Source organism: Rhagoletis pomonella, unplaced genomic scaffold (genome assembly GCF_013731165.1).
Source record: "Rhagoletis pomonella isolate Grant_MI unplaced genomic scaffold, Rhpom_1.0 Rhpom_scaffold_00002, whole genome shotgun sequence".
NCBI lineage: Eukaryota > Metazoa > Arthropoda > Insecta > Diptera > Tephritidae > Rhagoletis > Rhagoletis pomonella.
Genome location: NW_023458556.1, coordinates 65,237,381 through 65,262,072, shown reverse-complemented (window position 1 = coordinate 65,262,072; position 24,692 = coordinate 65,237,381). Strand labels below are relative to the sequence as shown.

General features: G+C 36.1%; 1 protein-coding gene across 1 annotated transcript in view; it reads left to right on the top strand.

Annotated features, from left to right (window-relative positions):
- Window positions 1–24,336, top strand: part of LOC118734707 (allatostatin-A receptor-like) — a gene marked incomplete at its 5' end in the record, with an annotated part of 36,749 nt that extends 12,413 nt beyond the window's left edge. The window contains 6 exon segments of the mRNA XM_036464414.1: window positions 15–300; window positions 487–637; window positions 6,281–6,399; window positions 11,466–11,541; window positions 23,608–23,763; window positions 23,998–24,336. Coding sequence (XP_036320307.1) covers window positions 15–300; window positions 487–637; window positions 6,281–6,399; window positions 11,466–11,541; window positions 23,608–23,763; window positions 23,998–24,096 — 887 coding nt within the window. The 3' untranslated portion in view covers window positions 24,097–24,336.
- Between the last annotated feature and the right edge of the window lie 356 nt (window positions 24,337–24,692).

The window sequence follows — 24,692 nt, the reverse complement described above, 5'->3', positions numbered from 1 at the left end:
TATTTTTATTTCAGTTGTCATTGCTAATCAACAAATGCGTTCCACCACTAACCTGCTCATCATCAATCTGGCAATTTCGGACATACTGTTTGTCATCTTCTGTGTGCCATTCACCGCTACCGACTATGTGCTACCCGAGTGGCCATTCGGCAATTTGTGGTGCAAATTCGTGCAATATATGATTGTGGTCACCTGCCATTGCAGCGTCTATACTCTGGTGCTGATGTCTTTCGATCGGTTTTTGGCAGTTGTACATCCGGTGACAAGTATGTCGTTGCGAACTGAACGTAATGCAATGCTGTAAGTAGTTGTAGCACATAACTTCATACATACATAAGTATACACTATAACCAACGTATTTACGGTTTTCATTTATTGCCGGAATCAACATTTCGTTTGATTTATCAACATTGTCAGACAATGTGACACAAAATTGAGTGTAGCGGCGTTAATGAAATCTCGTTGTCATTTTCATTTCAATTTCAGGGCCATCATTTTTGCGTGGGTGCTTATTCTGACGACAGCGATTCCGGTGGCTTTGGCTCATTCGGTGCGTCTGTACTATTTTAAAGGACGTAATTACACAGCCTGTGTATTCTCTACGGAAGAGGAAGGTTGGAATTGGGTTGCATTTCAGGTAATTGTGTTCAAATGAGTTTTTTGGCGTTGTTGATTTCTTTTTGTGTTTATGTGAAAATCTTTTAGTTTGTAACAAATAATACCTCCATACCAAGCCACATCAGACAGGTATTAGAACAAAAAAAAGGTGTTGTTGAGCAGAACTCATTCCCTACACAAAGACAATACCACTCTGTGGCTGCCAAATGTGCAAATGTACAAATCGTGTGATCCCTGCTTTAGACTTGACTTACCTAGAAACTTAAAGCTCAGTTATGCAAGACTTAGACTTGACTTGTCTTGAAAATTGTAAATCTGGCAAATGAGCAGCGCGTGTATGTAGTTACCCAAAAAAACAACTTCACTTAGAAACTTGGTGAACTATAGACGTTTTAATAAAACTCCTACAAATATGCCACACAAATATGATTTTTTGCATAAATGCAATTCATCTGGCAATCGAAAAACAAACTTTAAAATAAATTTACATTTTTTCAACTGTAATTTTTATTCAATTTTACGCAAAACTGTAAAAGTTTAATTTTTTTTGCGTAAAATTGAATAACAATTACAGTACAAATACAAATGCTTAGGATAAAAAAAGAGAAAAAGCAATAGATGACACGGAGAGTAATCGTTTCTAAGGTAAGTCAAGTCAAGGTCGATTATCGATAGTAATCGAACTTCAGTTGCATTTCCAGTTGCCAAAACGATATTACACATGGCAACCGGCAGCTCCCAACTGGCAACTGTAGTGTATATACAGTAGGCCGATCAAAAAATATTGATTTTCAAGAATTCCATACCATTTCCACGAAAAGTTGTTTTTTTCCATACAAAATACATGGAAATGTTGGAGCGCTTTGAGCGACCTCTAAATATTTTTGAATTTCAAAATAAAAAGAGTGGGGTATACATTATTTCGATATAGAACAATCCTAGGGGGTGAGAGCATTAAAATTCTGACTTTACAATCAGCGGCCTTGAAATCCCCAAATCCACCCACTGTCCGTTGTCAATCCTCCACGTACCCCCCTTCGTCCAGGTCTCGGTTTGTCTCCAACTGAATGAGGACGGCCAATCCGTTCCTCCACAACCATTACTAGCCTTGGCCCCTGTGGCTAGCCCCAAATGAACCCTCACCCCTTTATCTGATATGATCTAGCACGGCTAAGTTCAACGCACGAAAAAAGCAAGCCACCGGACGCTCTTACTTCCAAGTGTACGCGGCAAATTAAACCTAATTACCTAACACCTAAGACGTATTAGTGTTATGGCTGCTAGGCTGCGAACCAACTACTTTCGGTCAAATCAAACGTGTATGCTCACCTAAGCTTTTCTTGATCGCTGCACCTATCTTCAACACGTGCCTTCTTCTTTAAAATATTTCTTAATTGCTAAATACATATGTACGCGCGTTTGAATTTCAAATGAATATTCAGAACTAAGCTTTGGTGATGATTGAATTCACACAACTTACAATATCTGCTTGACTTCAACTGTCTTAACTAATTATTAAGTACAATGCCAATACCGGCTACAAAGAACTGCTTCGGCCACACCTTTTTTCGACCTTTATCTGCGGCAGCTTTTGAAATGTGGACTTTACATGTAGTGTTTGTGTTTAAGTCAAAATAGTATACATCAAAATAAAGCAGATTTTTGAGCAGTGTCAGATTTTACTGCAGATCCTAGAGCTAACAGAACTACCGTGATTTTGTCAGAAATAGAGTTGCTGCAAATATATGTGTTGTCGAAATCACCGATCTCAACTACTGCAATACACATGTGTACATAGGTGCTGAATCCACTCGCCAAAAATGATTGTCGCGGCATTGCTATAACATCGATTCCTCGGCTACCAGGACGAAGCCACGCTGTTTCCCACCGCCGATATGAGTACTGAGACTTGTGCTTGCCAGATTTTTCGGCACCAATGGAGGATCGTCTGCCGATGTCGAAATTCTGCCCACCGTATGAAAAAATTTGGTCGTCTTCGTTTATCATATGCTGAATAGTTAAAACTTGCGCGACCCCCGATGCCCTGGGGTATCCGTAGTCAGACAGTGATAGACATTAGTCTCTTAACCAAGCTCTGGTCAATGTTTTTGGATTATCCATGTGGTCTCGATGCTGTCCGTCTCCAAAACGAAAGAATTTTCTTTTCGCGCGAAGTTAACCGACCACGGCTGACAGGCACACTTGTGTGATTTCACAACATCGAGCTTTTTGGTAGGTACGCAAACTGCGATCGCCATATGTTGTAAACAATATTACTAGTATGCGGTGGGAATACATATAATTAGTATCCTTGAACTTATTAATTTGGGCAAAATCTTGAGCTTCGCATCCACTGTGCAAATGGATAATCGGTATTTGATCTTTTTTCAATAATTTTCACCAGTAGGCGAAAGAGTAATAGTATCTCCATTGTGTTATTAAACATATGCATAGTAACATGAATAAAAATTGCAATTTCAATTTAATTTTGGAGCATTTTTTCTCATCGATACGTATTAATTAAGCTTAAATAGATGGAGCAATCGACTTGTTAAAATTTACCTTAATTATATCTACGCAAGAACCGCATTAACAAGAAACCGATTTGACTAAACACACATTTTTTTCATCTACACCTGTGTCTTTATATGTAGCGCCCTTAATGTAACCGTACACAAAAGTAAAGATGAAAACCAACTGATTTTGAAGAAATAAAAAATCGATATGAAAATGAACACGAGTCAATACACTTCTCAATTTTTAAGCGTATTGAAAATCTGTTTACGCACCAGTTTTCAGCTGAGTCAAAGTGCGTTATGTGTCGATTTAAGCAAGGTAATCGATTTGGCTTGTATTATTCTAACCCATACCGACATGTTAATATGTTTTTTTTATTCTCAATCAATTTTTTCAAGATTGATACGAACATATCCACAACGCCAAGACTTCCATTTGATTTTATTTTCAAAGGTGTTGTTTTTAATATATATATATGTATCCATTTGCTTGCTCTCTCACCTTCTTACCACAATTCGAAGCTAACTCCCAATGGATAAAATATTTTCCGCATTGATTGGAAATAAAGAAATGTGCTGTCTATACATTTTTTTACGAAATATTTTTAATTAAGATCACTAAGCTAAGCTAAGATCGCTAACGGCTTGTTTCAATATAAAAGAAAGAACCCTACCAGATCAGTTTACCCTATACGCAATACCATTACATTTTCGTATTCGTTTTCAAATCTCAAACACAATCACGAATTGCTTCGAAAATGCGCTAAAAACAAAATATAGAATAGTACAAAAACTCACACTCATAGAAACTTTACCCAATACACGAGGTGAAGCTACCTGTAAAATATGGGGTATTCACCCGGTCTATTCTGGTAGAGAAATTCTCTACACAATTGTAGTGTTAAATTTATTACTCATACGCCATGTATCACCACATGTGCTCAAATTTAACAAGAAAACGAGTAAAGAAGTAGCAATTCGGGCGAAACCGGATTTTATATACCTGGCGCAGGTACTTGCTCTAAATTACTTTTGGCGTGATAAGCAAGGCTGATTTTTCCGATTTAAAATGTTTTCCATAATATGCTCAGTTCGACTTAATGAATATGCCACTTTTATTTGGAGACCTTACCATGCTACACATATCAATCGATTAGAACGTATTCTGAAAGTGTTTATACGTTTTGCACTTTCTAGACTTGTCATCCTTGAATAACAGAAGGACATTTTTGTCTTGCACTTTTGTGACTAATGTTATAGGTGGGTATATTGAGTGCCCTGCACATCTGAGTAGGATAAATTTTAAAATACCTGCGTGAAGTCTTAGACGTGTGGATATGTTCTGTATACCAAATGTTAAATATAATTATACTCTTAAAGCACCTTCAGTTAGAACGTTAACCGAACTTAATCAGTGTCGTGGAATAAATAAATAAATAATTGAACCAAGTTTGGTAGAAAATTCCTAAAAGTCTACAACAGTCTTCTGTATTGTTAAGAGGTTGTTGTAAGTGTTAATTAGCGTCCTAAGTTATTGAAATATCGGAGTTTATTTATTTCTGATATTTACCGTAATACGAGAAGCGGCTTTAATTTCAGTTCGATTTTAATAATTTTTAACGAATTCCGCACCAAGGTTATTAAGTGCACCGAGTTTGATTGGAATTGATAAATCTGTCAACGAGATACACGTTTGTGGTCATAAGTGTCACGCCGCCGCCACGCTCATTATCCAAAAATTTATAATAATCTAATTTTCTGCTAAGTGGTTATTGCAATCATCGGTTTTGAGTGGATTCGGGTCAGCAGTTACTGATTTATCGCAGCTTTCGCGTTTCTGTAGATTTCAAAGATTTTCAACAGATTTCTTAGTTGGACCCTAAGAAAGGCTCCACCGAATTTGGTAAGGATTGGTGAAGGGGCTACTGAGATACAGGATTCCATCATAAGTGGACGCCCATTTTCCAAAAATTTCATAATAATATTATTTTGCACCATTTTTAACAAGCTCGAGGGCCAGTAATTAAATAAAACGCAAATCTTCGATCTATTGATATTTTAATTGTAATTAATAAAGAGTTCCTGAAGATGACCTTAGATTGAGGTCGAAATATCGACAGTTAAAATATCAGTAGAACGCTGGGCCTCGAGCTTGTTGAAAATGGTACGTAATTTAGAATTCAAAGGCCAACAACAAAAACAAAACTATTTAGTACCGATGTTTTTGCATTTTTCGTAATTACCGTTATATGGGAAGTGGGCGTTATAACAGTCCGATATTGCCGATTCGTAATACCAACCTACCTTAGATAATTAGCAACCCCCGTACCAGATATCTAAATTTTTGCTCGAGTTATCGTGTACACGGACGGGCGGACAGATATGGCTTAATCGACTTCTCTGACCATTCTGAGAATTTGTGTATTTATTTATCTATACCTATCACTATTCGCACCGCAGTGTGAAACTTCCCACTGGAATTTTTTAACAAATTTTCTCTAAAATATTTCTTCCATCATGATTTTAAAATGAAATTAAAATGTTTTTCAGTTGATTTTCACAGTTTCATGTAAAACTAGCTTTGTTCCACACGCGCTGTTCGACAATTAGAAAGTAAAAATAGGTTACTCTCTCACAAGTGTCAAACATTTGTCAAAACGTGCCTTAAGTACCCACAGCGCGAAGAACGCATAGGAGCTACATTTCGTGCACGGAATTAATAAACCAACTGAAAAACAATGATTTTATTTGTATTTTTCTATACGGGGAATAAAATTAGCAAATACCTACAGTTTTTGAAACTTTATAACTTTATGTTTTATAAAATTTGCCTTCGGATGTAAACAAACAACACCTGTTATGGCACTTAGAATTTGCACATTTGTGCCCGGAAAAATGTCTGGGCTGTTTTGGGTACGAAGAAGAAGACATTTACGGTCCAAAAGTGGAACGGATTCGCTCTCCATTATCTATTTTTCTAGCGAGAAGAACGCTTTCTGGGCTGTTTTGGGCACCCGCGGGCTCGAGTGAAAGGAACTTACTTACGCCCTTAAATTTATACATTTAATAAGTTTACATGAATAAATGAGAACCCCTATTATATTTTATTACTAATTTTGTATTTTTCTTCTTTCTTGTTCGTGCAGATATCATTTTTCTTATCGTCATATTTAGCTCCGCTAACTCTGATTTGTTTCTTGTATGTGGGTATGTTGGCACGACTTTGGCGCAGTTCCCCTGGCTGTAAGCCATCAGCGGAATCGAGGTGAGTACAGTACACTTAGAAATACTTCAAGAATTATAGTATATATAAATAAACTAAATAAACAAATATTTGTAAAAAAAAGATTTGACAAATTTATTTACAGAGATAGAGTGTAATTAGTTCTTATAATACTACCTGTCTTTTTCACCAGCGTTTAAAGTGAAAAAAGCTTTTTCTATTCTGTCTGTTTTCATCTTAAATGCAAATGAAAAATTCACTTAAATTTCTTTCGTAAAACTGGCTATAAGTGTTTGTACACAACATTAAAGAAAAATAACAGACAAGAACTATGACGAATACTTTGATATAATATTCTAAAAACCTTGTGGTTTTTAGCGTGAGGTCTTAGATAAAGTATGTAATATTCTTGGCAAACATTTGTTTCTTGCCTTCCGAATTATTTAAGAAAGCATATAAGTGCCAGCCAATTGAGTAGCGCACCCTTTTGATCCTCAGTATTAGCAGCTTCCTTTGCTTATTTAATATTCACCAATAAAGAAATATAAATTGCATATTCTTTAACAAAAACCATGCAAAACCGAACTTCAAATGTAATACAAAATTTATAACAATTCAAGAGGCATATATGTATATAAGGTGCAAGTTTCAATTTTTTTTAAGGAGATACACATTTTCTTCCTTACAAAGTATGTTCGCATATTTTTTTATATGATAAAGAATGTTCAAAACCCTCGGCAAAAATGAATTTTCAAAAATTAACGCGAGTTTTAGAAGAAAAATTTGCTTTTATAAAGTTATTTCCTATGCCATTCGATCAATGGTAGTATTCATCTAAACCCATAAATTTATCAAGCAGATATTCCTATAAATTTAGGAGCTCTGTTACATGAACGCCCCATACTCTCCTTTCGTTTACACTTGCGACGGTAGTCGTATTTTTTTTGGCTATCGAGCTCAGTAATTTTATACTACTAACTCGAGGATTAAGAAATTTCAGAAATGACCTCACTAAATGGGAAAAAATTATATTAAAAATTATATTTAAAGAGATAATATTCATTTAAGTAAATATTCAACATAAAGGCGATTTATTTGAAATAAGTTAAGAGAAACAATGGCAGAATACCTGTTTGTGTATGAATTAATTTGTCACTGCCACCAAGTTGTGCGGCCAAATTATCAGTGAAATAAAACAAGCAGAACGGATAGTAAACTGAATCAGATCTCTATCAGGATCATATCTTTGTTGTCGAATTTGCGTGCAAAATTTCTATGCGGATCCCGATTGTTGCCCAAGAAAACACAGCTCGAGTTGCGACAGAGTTGCATTGGCTTCAGTTTATCAAGTTTATTCCGTGAAATCGCTGGAGAAATTGAGGGAAATGTGTAAACGAGTTTCCATACAAATTTTTAAAGTTAATTTGAATGCATATATAAGGTTTGATGAATACCCTTAATAACCTCTTGGGCTTCTTAACTGCAATGCATTTCGGCAAGCAAAATAAGTTATGCTAATGTCACGGAAAAATCAAAAAAAAGGTGACATTCTGCAAAATTCGAAGGGAGAATTGTTTCAACGTCTTTCATAATTTCCAGTCACTTTCTTTGTGGTGAAAAAGCAATAGTTTTTGATTTGGAACCAACGTTTTTTGGTATTCAGAGACCATCTAATATGCCTAGCATGGCAAGTTACATTATTTTGTGGTCTCTGGACCTTGCAGACTGAGATCCGTGGCCACAACCATCGATAGTATCGATACGATTTCTGGCTTCAAGCAGCTTCTGCGCTCTGAAATTATTTTCCCTGCTTTGCTAAATGTCCATTCCGACTCACAAGATGAAACACGTATTGCCGGATTTTACTCTTACTGAATAATTTATGTATACGTGAAAACTATTGATAGTGCTTACAAAACCATCGATGTTTTCGATAGCCAAAAACGGTTTTTTTCTGAACCTAAAAATTAAACACCAGGTTTTTTCAAAATGTCTTTTTTCGAATAACTCGATTGGAAAAGTCGTATAATCGAGCACCCTAGTTGATTTGTACATTAAATTGCACTTACGTTTTTGTACAAACACAGCAAAAGACCCTGCCTCCTAATATGCAGTTTACTTTCTTTGCCACCTTGCTTGTAAAATTATAAGGAAACGGATAAAAATTAATTACAACTAATTCGAAAGCGTGCGACGTAATTATATTAGTTTTGGGTTCATATTCGTATGAAGTGTAAATGCGAAAATTAGTTGTAGGTACTAATGGTAGACACGATAAAATAAATGAATATTCGTGATTAATATTAATTTGTACATACATAAGTAAGTATTTAGAGTATACTTAATACATACATACAAAGAAAGTACCCTGCAAAAAATGGGACTAATCCGGGATGACGCCGGGAGCAATCGCAAAGGAGCATGCGACTAATACCACTTTTGATCTCTTTATATGGAATGAACTGTTCGATTTTGTTCGAGCATGTCCTATGAAGGGACAAATTGTTCACCTTTATACCCGAATAAAAAGCGACTAGTCACTTTTAAAAAATAAAAATTTGCACCAGCTGAGATTCGAACCGGGGTGCTCAGTTTTGTTAGGCGAATACTCTCTCTGCGTGCCAACGCCGAACATGAAATTTCATTGACTAAGTGCGTACATATCATTAAATTGTTAATAGTACCCGTTAGAGATGAGTTGGGGACTAATTGCTCTCCAATTATACCCATAAGGGATGAGTCGAGACCATTAGTACCCGTATGAGACTAGTTGCGACTAATTAATGCCCAATTGTTCCCGATTGAGAGTAATCTCGGAATACTCTCTTTAGAGATTAGTCGAACAATTTTTTGCAGGGTATGCTTGTACGGCAACGGTCATATTGATACATACGTACGCATTTTAGCACGTACACACCTATGTTTTTTTTTTGTTAATGGACGTTGGGATAGGGAAATCACCCATCAAGTGGGCCGTGTGAAACTCTTCAGAAGCCCTCTCCCCGGAACCCCTCCCGCATTATATCGGGGTGAGGCCGTGGCATAAACATGCCCCACCCATAACGCCCTTTCCATAATCCCCCGTCCACTTATGTGATTATGGGTTCAGAAGCGTTTCGGCGTTCACAAAGATTACCTGCAAAGAAATGCAAAAAATAAAAGAAGACTTTTTTTAAATAAAGCAACTTCAACTATTTCACCTTTCTAACCGGCGGCGTAGCTCTCTGATCCTTAGCTTTGTCATTATTTCTCTTCTTCTTGATGTCAATGTATTTAATCTGTCTCTTTCAAGTGAAAACGATGCGCTATCGAAAAGTACATGTTCAGCGGTTTCCGGGGCAGTTTCACATGTATAACATGCTGTCGAGTCATCTTGACCATAATAGTGCAGGTATTATTGAAAGCAGCCGAGGCCACTAAGTAATTGAATCATGTGAAAAACCATGCGAAACTGTCCGGAAAGCGCTACAAACGTGAAGGGCACTAAGACGGTGAACAGCGTTTACAAGCTTAGCATAGGACTTTTGCTGCAGAGCATGACCCCAGACGGGAGCTGCGTACATTATAACTGATTCTGTAACTTTCGTTAGCAGTTTTCTAGGATTTTCACTTCGACCGTCTACATTTGCCATCAGTCTAGCTAACGTGCTGAGAACTTTTGCCGCTTTTTTACTTACCGTTTCAATGTGAGTTTTGTAAGATAACCTTGCATCAATCATAACCCCAAGATACCGCACTGCTGGCAATGTTTCAAAGACATACCCGTTTATATTTAAGGTTGCAGTCTCTTTTGTTGCTATTCTTTATGAGTACACCTTCCGTTACTTGACTAGTTTCCGTTTTCGGGAACAGTGGTTCTACTACCACTTATAGGCGCCGCCCCATGCAGGAATTTCGTTACACAAGTCTTTAAAACACGCTTTCTTGCTATTTTTAATTGCATTTTTTAACCATTTCCATAAAAATTTAAAATAGTCTCTTTGGGAGTCCGTTCTTATTCATTGGCATTTTCTTCTGGCTTTATTGCATTTGGTTCGTAGAGCAGCTATTTCAGGTGTCCACCAGTAAACCGGCCCAAAAAAAGAGAAATAAAGCCCATGGGCCGCGGGCTTTATTTTCCAAAGAAAAGGAAATAACGCCCGCTTGATTTATTTCATAAAAAAAGAAATAAAGCCCTTGAGTAGTATTTTCTCTGGCTTTATTTTACTGAAACATTCCAATTATGTATATAGGCATACATTTGCATAAAATGGAACGTATTTTAAACGAATTGCTCTCTATTTTTGCATACAGTGTAGTTCTGCGTTAAATTCCCTTCTGCAGTACACGCATAGAATTGAACGGTATTTTTGCCAATATCTGATAAGCGAATAATTGGGAATTAAAGGTAAATTTTTACTGTTTTTCAGCTTTCAATGCGATGCGCATATTTGTTCTCCGTGTCTTAGGGTTTTTCAGTGGTGGCGCGCAAATGCGGACGACCGTGGCTCGCAAACGCGGACCACCGCGGTTGTACGCCAACAGGTTGGCCCCACCGGCAAAAGGCAATTATTAAGGAAAAATTAATTTCTTTTTCGAAAAGCCAATAACGCCCGCGGGCTTTACTTCCTTTTTTAGGAAATAAAGCCCATGGGTGATCACTCTGAATATCGACGTCACTAATCTTTGTTGGTGCTAGTGATTGGATGCAAAATGCGATGTCAATGACGGAGCCCGTGAAATTTTTCTCAAAAGTGTGTTTGTTACGTTACCTGTATTCAGTAAGAACAAGTCTAGTGATGCAAACGCCTTTAATAGGGCGTGACCTCGTCGGTTTGCTCTAGTGCTTCCCCATTCAACGTCGCGTGCATTAAAGTCACCCGCTATAAGCATTGGAGAATATAAAATGGCGTCTATCTAGAAAAGATTCAAATAACTGAGGCTAGGTGGTACATATACATATGTGCACATATGCATAAAGAGCCTCATATTTGCAATTTTTATACGTCAAAAGAGAACTAATAAAGTAATACATATGTTTTTATATATTTAAAATAGCAAGTATTGATAGAAAACCTTCGCTCGCATATGTACTACATGCATATCTATATTGTTGTATTTTCTTATAGGAAAGGCAAGCGCCGTGTGACCAGGATGGTTGTTATTGTGGTATTTGCATTCGCAATTTGTTGGCTTCCCATTCACGTAAGTATAATAAAACACGTAACCCTTTATTAATAGCATTACAGTCAGCTTCACTGTTCACAATCATAAAAGGTATTTCGCAATTATCGACGTGCATGTGAAGATTGCTAGTAGGCTTTTGAGTTTTATTGTATGTCTGCTAAATTTGGGTTAATAAATTGCTAATCATTACAACTGCATACCAGTAATAAGACTATGTAGCAAGAATAAATGAATTTAGGAATATCATATCCCTAAATGTTTTAACAAGGATATATGTATACACATTAGCCATATGACCTTTTTGAAAAAAAAAAAAAAAATTATGTTTTCGTGTAACTTTTTCAAAAAAAAAAAATCCTCCTGCAGCGAACTGTAATTTTAAATTTTCCACTTCAGTTTTATTTAATTTATTTCAATTAATTTTAACTAGTATAGATTATAAATTTGGAGATATTAATTTTAAATTAAAAGTATGCGGCGTTTTGCAGGTATAAAATAATCTGTCTGTAGATGAGGAGATTTTTATGATTTCAAAAGTGGTTGGAAATGACGGCCAAAATCGTCGTTTGAAACTTTCCGTATTTGTGTATAGTTGTTGTATCACCTGTTCAATTTGAATTGTTTTCGCATTCTGGCTCACATCGTATTCCAACTTAAACTTTGTAATAGAGATAAATGTGATGATGAAGAAATAAATGATAACGCTTGTCAAACCTTCAAACACCCCCATACACAACATAAATAGCTTTAAGCAAAGGGAGGTTTGGCTTGGTTTGCCAAGCCGCGTATGTGGTGTTTTTCGCTCTTAAGCACATCTGCATTTGCTGCTAAATATTCAAAATGTTATCGATAATTTCTTCCATTCCATCGTTATATTTGCGACTTATTTTGAACTTGCAAAATCTCGATGACGAATGGTGAGAACTTGAATTGTTCGATCATAAGGATATTCATATTGATTTTCATTAGATCCAGAAAATTATAGGAAAAAAGGTTTTTGAATTAAAAGATTCTTCAGGTTCATATAAGTTTCCCAATTAAAAAAAAAAATATTATATCTGCATTACTAATATAGGCATTTTCTAAGGATTCTGTAGAACGTATATTTAGTAGTTTAGAAATCTTTAGGACTGACTTGAGGACCAGATTGAGCACTGATATAGTTAGCAATATAATATACAAACCAAGGCATAAAAAAATTACGGTGATACTTTGTTTTAACCGCAAGAAGAAATGTACCAATTGAATTGAAGAATTTAATAAATTTTTATGCTATGTACCTATAAATAGTATGCTTACACAATACTCATATCTGTAATAAGAAATGTTGAGTAATTTGTTCGGATTTTGAGTATTTTTTATTTGCTTTTGAGGAATTTGGTAACTTTTTTGTGGCAAACCTGAGTTTTACAGATATAGCTGAACTTCGGTTTATCACGTTTGAAAAGGTTAATTCACTAAATTGCACGTATCATCAGTCGTGGTGAGCGAATTTCAGTTGTATTTTCCTTAAAATAAAGTTAATTGAATTTCATATTAAAGTTGTATAGAACACTTTTCATTTAAACGATCGGCCTCGGAGCTACTTACGATATTTCTGAGAATTTTCCAATATAAAAAAATAATTATAAAAGTATTCAAATTTTCAGGTAGGTTGCCTGATGGAGGTTTTTGAAAAATGTTCTTAAATTAAGATCATACCCCGGTTATATATATGAATAATCATTGCATGGTACCATGTAGATTGAATTTTTCTAAACAAGTTTAAAAACATTATGCTAATGTACATACTAGGGATGTTTCGAATGTCATATTTTTCACATTCGCGAATACGAATTTTCGAAATGCGAATATTAGAAATAACATCAAAAAAGGTATAATTAACTTAACTCATCATTTTTATTACTTAAAAATTTTGTAAATTATTAGAACATTGAACGAGTGCTTAACCTATACACTGTATAGTATACAGTGTTCAAGTCTAGTAGTCAACCAACCAACCAACCAACCAACTTTTATTAGTCAAACTACATTGTGCAGGTTTTCGTTATTTTTTGTACGAATAGTTCAAGTCCTATTTAATGGAAAGAACACAAAAAGTAAAAGTCGGTGGTGGTCTAAGTAACCCACTCGTAATCAATTTAGGAGTTCTGCAAGGGTCGGTTTTAGGCCCTATATTGTCTCCAATTTACTTGAACTCCATTTTCCCGCTACCTTTTTTTTGGAAAGGTTACTGCCTTCGCGGACGACCTGGCCATTACCTATGGTTCAACAAATGATTTAGATCTGGTGACTGGTGTTCAGTGTTGCCGCAAAGCCTTTTTAGTGGTAGCCAAATTCCTTTAAAAAAAGGGCTAAAAAAGAGTTAAAAAAGTCGTTGTGGCTAAAAATGGTAGCTAAAATTATTTACTTAAGTAAGTATATGCACAAACATTTTCAATAAGTAACGGTATAGAAGAACAATGAACTCTTGAAAAAAGGCTAATGTTTTATCCAACCAAAAACCTTTTTGTATAAAAGATGAAATATACGACACCAGCATGCTGGCTCGATCAAGTGATTATACCATCTGGCTCGAAGCATATAACTTACCAGCATGCTTGTACAATATTGATTTCTTTACAAATGAGGTCGAGGAAAGATCGAAATGAATAGAGCCGAAATTTCATAATTTTTCTACCATTTTGTTAAACATTATTTTATTTTTTTTTTTAATTCACAACTGCAATATCGTGAACTTAATATTCCACAACCACTATATGAGTCATATAGTGCAAGAAATTTCCGCCAAAATATTTTTTATCGTAAAATTTTTAAATAGTTTTTGAAGTCGCACCAGCAGCTGGTACAATCACACCACAAGAACATACACGGTCAATCGACTTGGTGGGCCATTTAACAAATTAAGCATTTTAAGGGCCAGTTTTTCAGTGCACGGGCGTAGTTTAAACTAAGCTTAAACGCCCGATCTGGCTGGTTTAAACTAAGATCAGCCAATCGAATGTCAGCCAGCTGTTCAATTTGAACTCAGTTTACTTAATCTGAGTTTAAACTGGACTGAAAAACTGGCCCTAAGGGCCGTAAACTTAATTATTTTAAACTATAGTTAAATCGTTAATAGATGAGTTAAACAGCCCTAACACTTTTGCAGTATGTATGTATAAAAACGAAAGGAACATACAGTACATGTATGTATATATATCAGTCTTTCTTAGTTAAAAAATCATCTCTTACATAAATGCAAAAAAATTAGATCAAATTAAGCATATACCACTTTTTCATGCTCAGTGTGAATAAATTCTCCAAAGGGCTAAAAAAAGGGCTAGGGGCAATTTTAAATTTATGTGGCCAAAAAAAGTATGTGGTAGCTAAATCTAGCCACCAAAGGGCTAAAACGGCAACACTGCTGGTGTTAACCATGACCTTCATATGTTAAGGGCTTGGTTTACCAATGATAAGCTTATTGTTAGTACAAAATCCCAGCTGATGTATTTCAATCTTCATGCAATATGCGTTTCACCTTGCATAGTCCATTGTGTTCTAGCAATATAGTATCTTTTAATTCACGTATTAACTGAAGCAACTTGTGTGTCCCAAAAAGAGTAAAAGATTTTCAATACCTGGGGATTTCTGTTGACCAAAGTCTAAATTGGTCTACACATACTTCCCGCCTAAAACACTATTTGCAATCCATTGTTCGTCATTTTTATAATCTTAGAAAGATTTGTTCAAACGCAACCATCAAGTGTGTCCACTGCGCTCTAGTACATTCTAAACTTCAATATGGTATAAGCTGTTGGGGCCGAGCATCTTTCAACAAAATTCAATCTCTTTCGACTATTCAAAAATTTGTTATCAGGAAAATTTGTAATGTTAATCGATCTCATCACGCCATGGAATTGTTTAGAGAGCTCAGAATTCTGCCGGTAAGACATATGTACTACTACAAAGCTTTAAAGATATTCTTAATTCGCTGCGGCTATCTACATAGTTTAATTTCAAATAAGTATAACTTGAGGATTAACTCGCATAGCCTTGTTGTCGTACCAACTTCTCGTACTACACTTTTCAATAACTCTTATATTATAGTTTCCGGTAAGCTGTTTAATGCTCTACTTATTCATAGCTAAGGTTATATCATTTCTGCTAGAGTAATCACACAACGAAATCAAGGTTTGGCTGGACGCTAAATAGTACTTAATGTTCATCAAAGCCCTCGGTTAAATTGTTTTTTTTTGTATGTTATGAATGAATTGTTTGATTGTCACCCTCACCCCACACACCAATGTATATATTCTTTAATTCAATTTAAGATGGCATTTGACACTATTATAAATACGATTTTCAAAATGCCTTTCTTTTTCTTACATTTAAATTAGGTGCTATTTATTTAAGTTATTTTGCTTTTGTCTGTAAGAAAAATGACCAAAATCAAATAAAATCAAGTAATTTTGCTGCCTTTTCTCCCATGAGGCGATTTCTTAGAGGCTCGTATATAAGGCCGGCTGCACTGAACAATTGCTCACTTGGAACGCTGGCGGGTCGAGCGCTCAAATGTTTGCGAGCCAAATCTGTCAATTTGTCGTATTTTAGTTTAGTTTTCCACCAATCCACATTAGGTCGGATACTCTAAATAACAAAACCTTCACTTGGTTTTTGTAAAATAAAAGACACCGTTAAATGGCAATCAAAAAAGCTACACTTTCAAAACCATATTGACACTGTTTGCGCAATCGGTTTATTTCTTAAGTTTAAAGTTCATTTTTTTTATAAAGTTCGAATAATTAAAGACATATTTTGAATGGAAGAAAAAAATATAAATGAGTATCTATGTCCCATTAAAAAAAAATTGAGCTTTTATGATTTGTTATTTGCAAAACTGACTTCTTTCCTTAATTTCAATGAATATCTGCGATACATGTTGTAAAACATTTTTTTTTTTTAATTTAGGAATTTATATAATGCCTTAATTAATCACTATAAGAAGCAATTTATGTACATATGAACATACTTATTCGAGTATGTAGCTAATTTCGTTTTAAGGGGGCGGGTATGGTAAGAAAATAACTTACCTCAAAACCAAGCTAATTGGACAATGTTTTCGAGAACTACCTAAACACATATCGTTACCTTAATATAGAAACGCCCTAATTCATTTTATTTCAAAGCACAGCTTCGTACAAAAGTCGGCAGACAGCTCAGTAAGGACCTAATAGAATTTAAAACCACCCGCTACATCAATTAATTTGTTTCAGTGTGTATTAAAAACCAACGTTGTGAATGAATTTGCAACTTAAAAACTTTAGTTGTTGTATGACTTTATAACTACTCTGTAAAGATACAAAATATGAGATAGGGCCTTTCCCTATTATGATAATGATATACTCATCATTTGAACATAAAGTCTAATTTACGAAAGTCGAGTCATCTTTTCAGATTGTATTCACTGACTTTGCACTTTTTTAACGTTTGTAATCCTTTTACATTAAAATAGTGCAATTTATTAGCTGCTATTAATTTCGCATAAAAAAGTAATCATTTGACCTGATGTGCAATCGAGAGGATTTTCACCGAGATGAGCTAGTTTTTCTTTAAGATAGGCCTTAAATTGAATTTTAACTTCACAGTTTTTATTGTCTCCAGATTCCACATCCGAGCCTTCCCTTTCGCTGGATGTACCTAAAATTATTTCTAGGTTGCTTATAAGGCTTTTAGCAGTACTTGTTAAAGGCCCATCAATGTTGCTTGATATACTACTTAATCGTTTAGCGCCTAAAGCTAAAAGCCGGTTAGTGCCCGCACCCTGGTTAGACAGACTTAGAGACATTTAAATAATATTAGAGTGGCCCATGTACATATTCGCATTCGCAAAACATTAGAATCATTTGATGTCAATGCGAATGTCGAATTCGAATATAAATATTCGCAACATCCCTGAACTCCAGAGCTCCTAACATGATTTTGAACCTGGAGCACTCTAGGCTTGGAAAATTTTGTAAAGTATGTACATATTTTGTTTGAAAATAAATTATATCAAAGGTTCTTGGACTAGAATCAGGTTCTCAGTTTTATCGCTAAGGCGAAGAAGGAGATCAGCCGAGACTGCCTTGGAGTGGTGCAGATTAATTTGTAAGATCTGCACCATCCGCAGAATCAGTGATGTCCATTGCTTCTAGCTCCCTCCGGTCAGCGGCGGCAATGACTGTGATGTCATTGTCCTCCTCCTCTGGTTCTGTCTCTCTATCTCTGTATATCGACCCTAAACAGATCTGTCGCGGTATCGTATACACTCGTTGGTGGGTCCACAGGTCTACTCGTGGTGTTTCCTGTGTATGCCACTCCTCCTGCCACCGATGTCTACTCGGAGCCCCAGGTCCGCTCGAAGCGTTGCCTGTTTTGTTGGCCCCTTCTTCGGGAAGAATATCTGAAGGAGCGGGTCCGCTCGAGGCAATGTCCGTCTGCTTCCCTTGCTGATCCGCTCTCTGGTGGATTTTTACTGTGATGTAGTAAAAGCCGTAGCTAATTACCGCACCACAATCCCCGAGAACGGGGACAGAAGCATCGTTGATGACAAAGCCAAAATAACGCTGCTTCCCCTTGGTCCCGGCAACTCGTTTCCCAGTCGGATAAACTCGAGTATGTCCTCCGGTTTTGACGGCTCAGCTGGTACCCTGGCCGAAGTTCGCGACATATTAGGGATTTCATCTCTATGGAAGGCAACTAAGTCTGCCCCGGGCCACAGATGTCCAACCGTGGAGAAAGCTTCCTTATAGAGTCAGATCGGGCCACATAGGGATATTTGACCGATTTAGGCGGTCAAAATTATTTTTATGAAAATTTTAACTCAAAATGCTTAGAAACGACGTATTACGATATTTAAAACTGTAAATGTTTAAAATCAAGTAAATTGAGGGGGAGGATGTCCAAGTATTCCACCAAAAAAACGAAAAAAAAGGTGCTTAAAGATCGGCATCGATAGACTCCATGTTATCGAGGTCCCATTGTAGAAAAATTGAGACCTACGTGTTCGTATCGGCGAGTAGAAGCTTTGTATCTAAGTTAGAACATTAAAAGGGTTACCACCTGCTTAAAAATTAAATGCAATTAAGTTAAATGAAGTACTACAATGTGGGTAACATTCGAAATGGATTTGAAAAGGCTTTATTTACAAGAAACGTGTTACCATCATTTAAACATTAATTTATAAGGTTATAGTTTGAAACTATCTTAAACAATATGAATATCATATATGGGAAAATCTAAAAAACAGGTAACCTTTGTGTTATTTTGCTTTATTTTCACTGTTGTAAACTATATGAAGCTGGTTGCTTTTGGATATAATTCATTGACGTATACTTGAAGCCTCAAAAAAAATTTGGACCAATTTGCTGCATAACTTTTGAATATATATATTATAGGCGTTTAAATTTAAAAAATAATGAAAACATGTGAATTTATTATGTAATTTTTAAAAGAGACACAATTAATTATGTCAAATTAGCTTCGATAAACATCGAAAGAGCTTTTAAGATTGATAACTGCTCATTAGATTTCGAGTTTGATTGACTCTCTTGGTACGCGATTTAATATTTATGTGCCCGATTCGGTGATGAAGTACTTTGTTTAAGTACTTCAGATGCATCTCTCGTTCCTGCTGACCATAATTTTATTGTAGTAGCTAGAGTCAACTCTCCCGTATCACTACAGTTCCGTAAATTTTCGGTTTTACGTCTCTTCGTTCTATCGCTGGACTCAACCAAAGGTTTGGTAGGCCGTCCTGGAAGACTGATCGTTTTTGGTATAGAAAAGGATCCTTTAATCCATTCCTGATTATTTTTTAAAAAAGTATCGGCTATTCCATGGGCTTCAGTCCACTTTTTTTTCTTAATAGGCTTTTAAATTTCGCCAAACTCTTTTTTACCACAGTTATTTCATTCTTGGAATGATTATCCGACTTCAGTTCTTGTTTTTGGGCCGCATCTATCTTTGCATTCATTGAAGAAATATTGCAGCACTCGAAAACTCGTAAAATTTCTCCGCGAACTATGAACTTGACACACTGCGGATTTTTATTAAAGCTAGAATATCTTCGTGTTTTCAGCATTTTTAAGTGCACACGCGGTAGCAAATAAATATTTGATATTTGAGTGTTTAAGCCGTTTGTATTTTATATACTGAAAATAATGAATGTCAAAACTGTTTTATGCAATTCCTAATGTTTTTGATGTAATCAATTCGCGAGTATTCGAGCCTACTCTGTATTCCAAAAATTCTTTGGATATTATTGCCTTAAAAACTGAGTATTCAAAAACTTCTTACGATTTTATTGCCTTAAAAACTTATTTGCATATTTTTACTAGAACTTACCGTCAAGCAGAGATTTTTTTCTAAATGTACTGACAACTATGTATTTTCTCCTCTGTAACTCTCCAAACTTTTCAATTCAACCCATCTCAGCCCGTTGAGTGGTGTTACATAACTTTATGACTGTAGTTTATTCCTCAAATCCATTAAAATGAGCAACGATATTTTTCCTAGTCGCTCTGCCGGTATCAGTTCATATTATATTTGTATTAAACTATGTGGATTATATGGTATTTACCTGCTTTACATCTGTCTAATTTAATATAATTAAAAAAATTAACACACGATTTAGAGCAGTTTTTTTGCCACTTCGGCTTGTATTAAACATATCCAAAAACCAAATAATCAATTATCAACACGGTACTTTGACAGCGCGTTGCGAACGAATGAAAACAAAGAGGGATTAAAAAATAACGAAATCTAGTCAAGAATTATATTCTCTTGACCATATATTCAGTTATAAAAGAAAAATGTGCATTTTTAAAATTCGACTTTTGGCCGCCTAAATCGGCCAAATACCCCTCTGTGCGCGCGCTCATCGGCACATGCTACTAGCTTAACTCGCCCTTGATGCCACCTGGCATCACGGACGATTGGTGCAGGGCTGGGGTACTTCTGGAGTATCCCTTTATATAGCCTGCATAAACCTTCTGGAGTATCCCTTTGTATAGCCTGGATAAACCCCTCATGAGTCTTGTCCAACACTGCTAGCGTGAGGTGCTCTTTGGCGTCCTCACTGAACGGCTTCGTGTTGGATACGGCCATGGACGGACGGCTAAAGGGGAAGGAAGCCTCTTGAAACCACTCAAGGTGTCGTCCTGAGAACGCTGTCTCTTGGAGGCTAGGTCCTTCATTGGGTTTTCCCGAGTAGGTGGTTTGTCCTTCTCGGCTTTCCCGGGGGGTTTAGCAATCCTTCCAGCTTCTGTGGAAGCCCGAAGCTGCTGGGCCGTTCAGGCCCTCTCAGTGCCGTCGATGCGGTTTCCGAGGTGGTTGGTGTTTTGGATTTCTCATCACCGTCTCCAGCGACGGCACTACCCGTGCAGGGTTCCGAGACTACTTTATTATTAAAATTCATTTTACTGGTTCTTTGGCCACCTACAGTCGGATAGCCACCTAACTGCAAACCTTCCAATGGGCGCGGTGACGCATGACACCCAGGATTAGGGGAAGAGGGAGATTCGACACCCTCCGGGTCTAGATCCATTGTGTTCTGTGGAAACAGGGTTGTATTTCCCGCACTATGGGCTTGATGTAGGAGTGGCTAGGCATACAGGGTCGCCTGTGTGCTGTGTTACGCTTCATCCACACCCTTCAATTTCGGTCAACCCCATATGTTAAATAAAAGTCTCTCTCCCACCACAAATCCAAGACCAAATTTGCGCTCCTTTACGTGGCAAATGTAGTAGACGTCGCAAGGCTCCACGCTTACTTTGCCTTGTCCCGTCCATCGCATTTCATGGATGGCGGCGATGTCAGCTTTTATTTTCCCAAGGAAATCGGTCAGCCGGGCAGAGGCACCTTCCCGACTAAAGGTCCGAATATTCCAGGTGCATACCCTAAAATCATTGTCCTTCCTACGTTTGCCGTGATCGTCATCAAACAAGAGGGAATCATCCGAGGCAAGTGACTTTTTTCATTGGGCAGGGTTTTAACGTGGTGGATGCCAAACCCAGCGCACGCGGAGTTTTACTCATTTTAGCTCCATCTCAAACGGGTGTTTACTCGTTTCCTAGAGGATACGTGGATATAAATATCCAGACGTAGTGAACTGCAATTTCAACCGTAAGTACACGAATAACTTCTGGCCACTCCCAGGTGAATGACAGTCAGAATCCTTGCAGTTATCAAGGGAGGGTGGCATCTCCCATATAAATCGATAAATTTTCCATACCGCATATCTCTGGAAGTATTTGTGGTAGAGTCCTGGTACTTGGTATGGAGATTTTGAAATCAATCCCATACTCGCGGAGAAAAGTAAGGGCTATTGGAAAAGTGAGCGTCACGCCTTCCAAACATACTGAAACTTTTACCTATCTGTAAATACATACATATATAATTCTTCGGTACGTGTGTTTGTGAGAGAACTCCTACACAACTTAAAACGCCAGATGGCTCTGGAGTCGAGTTGTTTCTAAAAATCGTATTTACGATCCGATTTGCTTCATAATCGAGATATATAACGGTACGGGCAATACTATTGCAAAAGAAAAGAGCTGCAAGGTTGCGCTAAAGTTGAGTTATTGGTAAAAATCATCAAGTGAAGTCATTCGGAGACACCAGGGATCAAAGTTAAATAACCACCGTTAAATAACCCACCAGAACCTTTCCGGTCCTTTTTTAACGGCGAATAAACAGAATAACGGCAATTATTGGTAAATGGCTACAAATACAATTGTAAGATATTTAAGATATTTCATCTGAAATAAGTCTATGTCTATTGGATGTCTGCGGACGAATGATAATTTGAAGTTGCCACCAACTGTACTTTACAGATTCAAGGACGATTCATCACCGAACCGAATCATTGTTGCCACAAGAACTTCTTCACGGACATAAAGCTTTAATTAGGCTATTTAAGAAGGCAATGGAGGATATACCTTCTGGCGACCACAAAACCAAACGTGAACGTGAATTGTTGCTGAAACTCAAATGTTTCAATAAAAATCAATTTTGGGCGAGTCGAAGTTCGCCGGGTCTGCTTGTGATATATAAACAAATAAAGCACATATTCCTTGGCGATCCAGATGGTGGCGATCCCATAACAGTAGCTTTTACTTTCATGTCTGCACATATTCTCCACTGGAATTGCTCATATTGGATATAGTTTAGGAGGCCTTTCAAGTTATTGTACGTTTCAATCTTATTTATTATTGTACGCTAATGGAACGGGTAGTATGCTTTTGTCCTTATATAACACGACTGATTTTAAACTGACTTTATTTGAGTCTATGAAGAGGCGCCAATCAGGCGGATCGTGACTTATATTCATCTCGTTCTTGGTGGCATCATAGACAATAGGTAAAAGTATTAGTATTAGTCATTTACAGGGAAAAATTGGTTTATAGGTGTTTGGGTTTAACGATAGTCCGACGTTCTAACATCTTGTGCCGAGTGGTTTGCACTCTTCATAAATTTGGCCAACTCTTTGTATTACTAACTAGTAATTTTTTGTAAAATTTTTTTTTTATAAAAAAAGGTATTTTTTCCTTTAAAGTGATTTTACTAATCAATCCCTTAAACAAATTTCATTTGGTCCAATACCCAGCCGACTGCTGTGCAGTGTAATTAGATATCTATTGCTGGGTTATGTAAGATTATTAATATACATATGTAATCATTAAAATTAACAAGTAATTTTTAGCAAAAAAAAACCGACTTCAACTCTAATATATAAAAAAAATATATATATACATATCCCATGATCCACTGATCGCATCTTAACCAGAATTATCGAAATCGGTTGGCGTGGTTCAAAGTTTTGCGGTAACATACAAAAATAAAAAATAAAAAAATAACCTCCTCCTTTTTTGGAAGTCGGTTAAAAAGGGGAAACAATTAATGATTAATAATCTTAAAGGAATTTTAACAGTTCTATTTCGAAAATACTGTTTTCCAAGCACATTTAATGATATAAAAAACATAAGATAACATATATGATTTGCTATTATTTATATGAAAACTTTTTTCCTCTTTTCTCACGAGTTAACTTCTTTCTTACAGGTCATTCTTGTGCTGAAGGCGTTGGATAGATATCCTGGTACACCCTCGTCAATAATGGTACAAATCGTCTCACATGTTTTGGCATACACCAACTCTTGCATTAATCCAATTTTATATGCTTTTCTATCTGATAATTTCCGAAAAGCGTTCCGGAAGGTGAGCGCAAACCACATCTTAGTTTAACACACCTGATTTTCTTTTTACGTGGTGTTTTTTACACGATTATTTTTATATCGCGGAGTATCTTTTTTGCAATTTTAATTTGCTTTTATTTTGTTATTAATTTTTCGTGATAAAATTTCCCTATTCCCTGGCTAACCGCGTAAAAAGACAGGGGTACAGCTCTTTTTTTTTACTTTATAAAGAAATCTTTTTTACTATTTTCGGCAGATTGTGGGCTGTATTCAACAACCGCTTATTGTCACTCATCAAATAACCAAGACGACCCGAACCACCGGAAATGGACCCTCGAACGTGGATATGCTTTGAGCATTGGTTTCTGAAGCACAAAACCTTTAAAATATTCTTAATGTTCAGGTTTCGGTTTTTCGCTATTACTTAAGATGAAAAAATATAAAAATCTTCAGTTAATTTTAGTGTAAGTGTGCTACAGTATAAATATGTATGTATGTGACAAAATCTATTATAAGTCAACTAAGATGTGAATCGTATTTATAGGTTTAGAATATATATAAATTAAATGTGGTTTCTTGATACAATTTATTTAGAATTTTTAAACGCGATGTTGAGGAATTGAATGAGATACAAAAGTACATACACATGTAATAAATATAAATAATTATTACAATAATTAAAAACTATTTTCTGTATACATTTTTATAACAACTTGTGAATATTTGAATTTTTTAATATACATACTTACATAGCTAATATGTATTTTGATATTTGAAACTGTAATTCTATTAACTAATTGTTAAAAATAAACTTTTTGTGGTAATTACAAATGCTCATGAAATCGTACTTAATCGAAATTAATTTTGTTATGAGTAGCTGTTGATTTTGCCAGCATTTTAAGTACATATTTAGGTGCTATATAAATTAAATTAATAAAGTATTTTCCACTT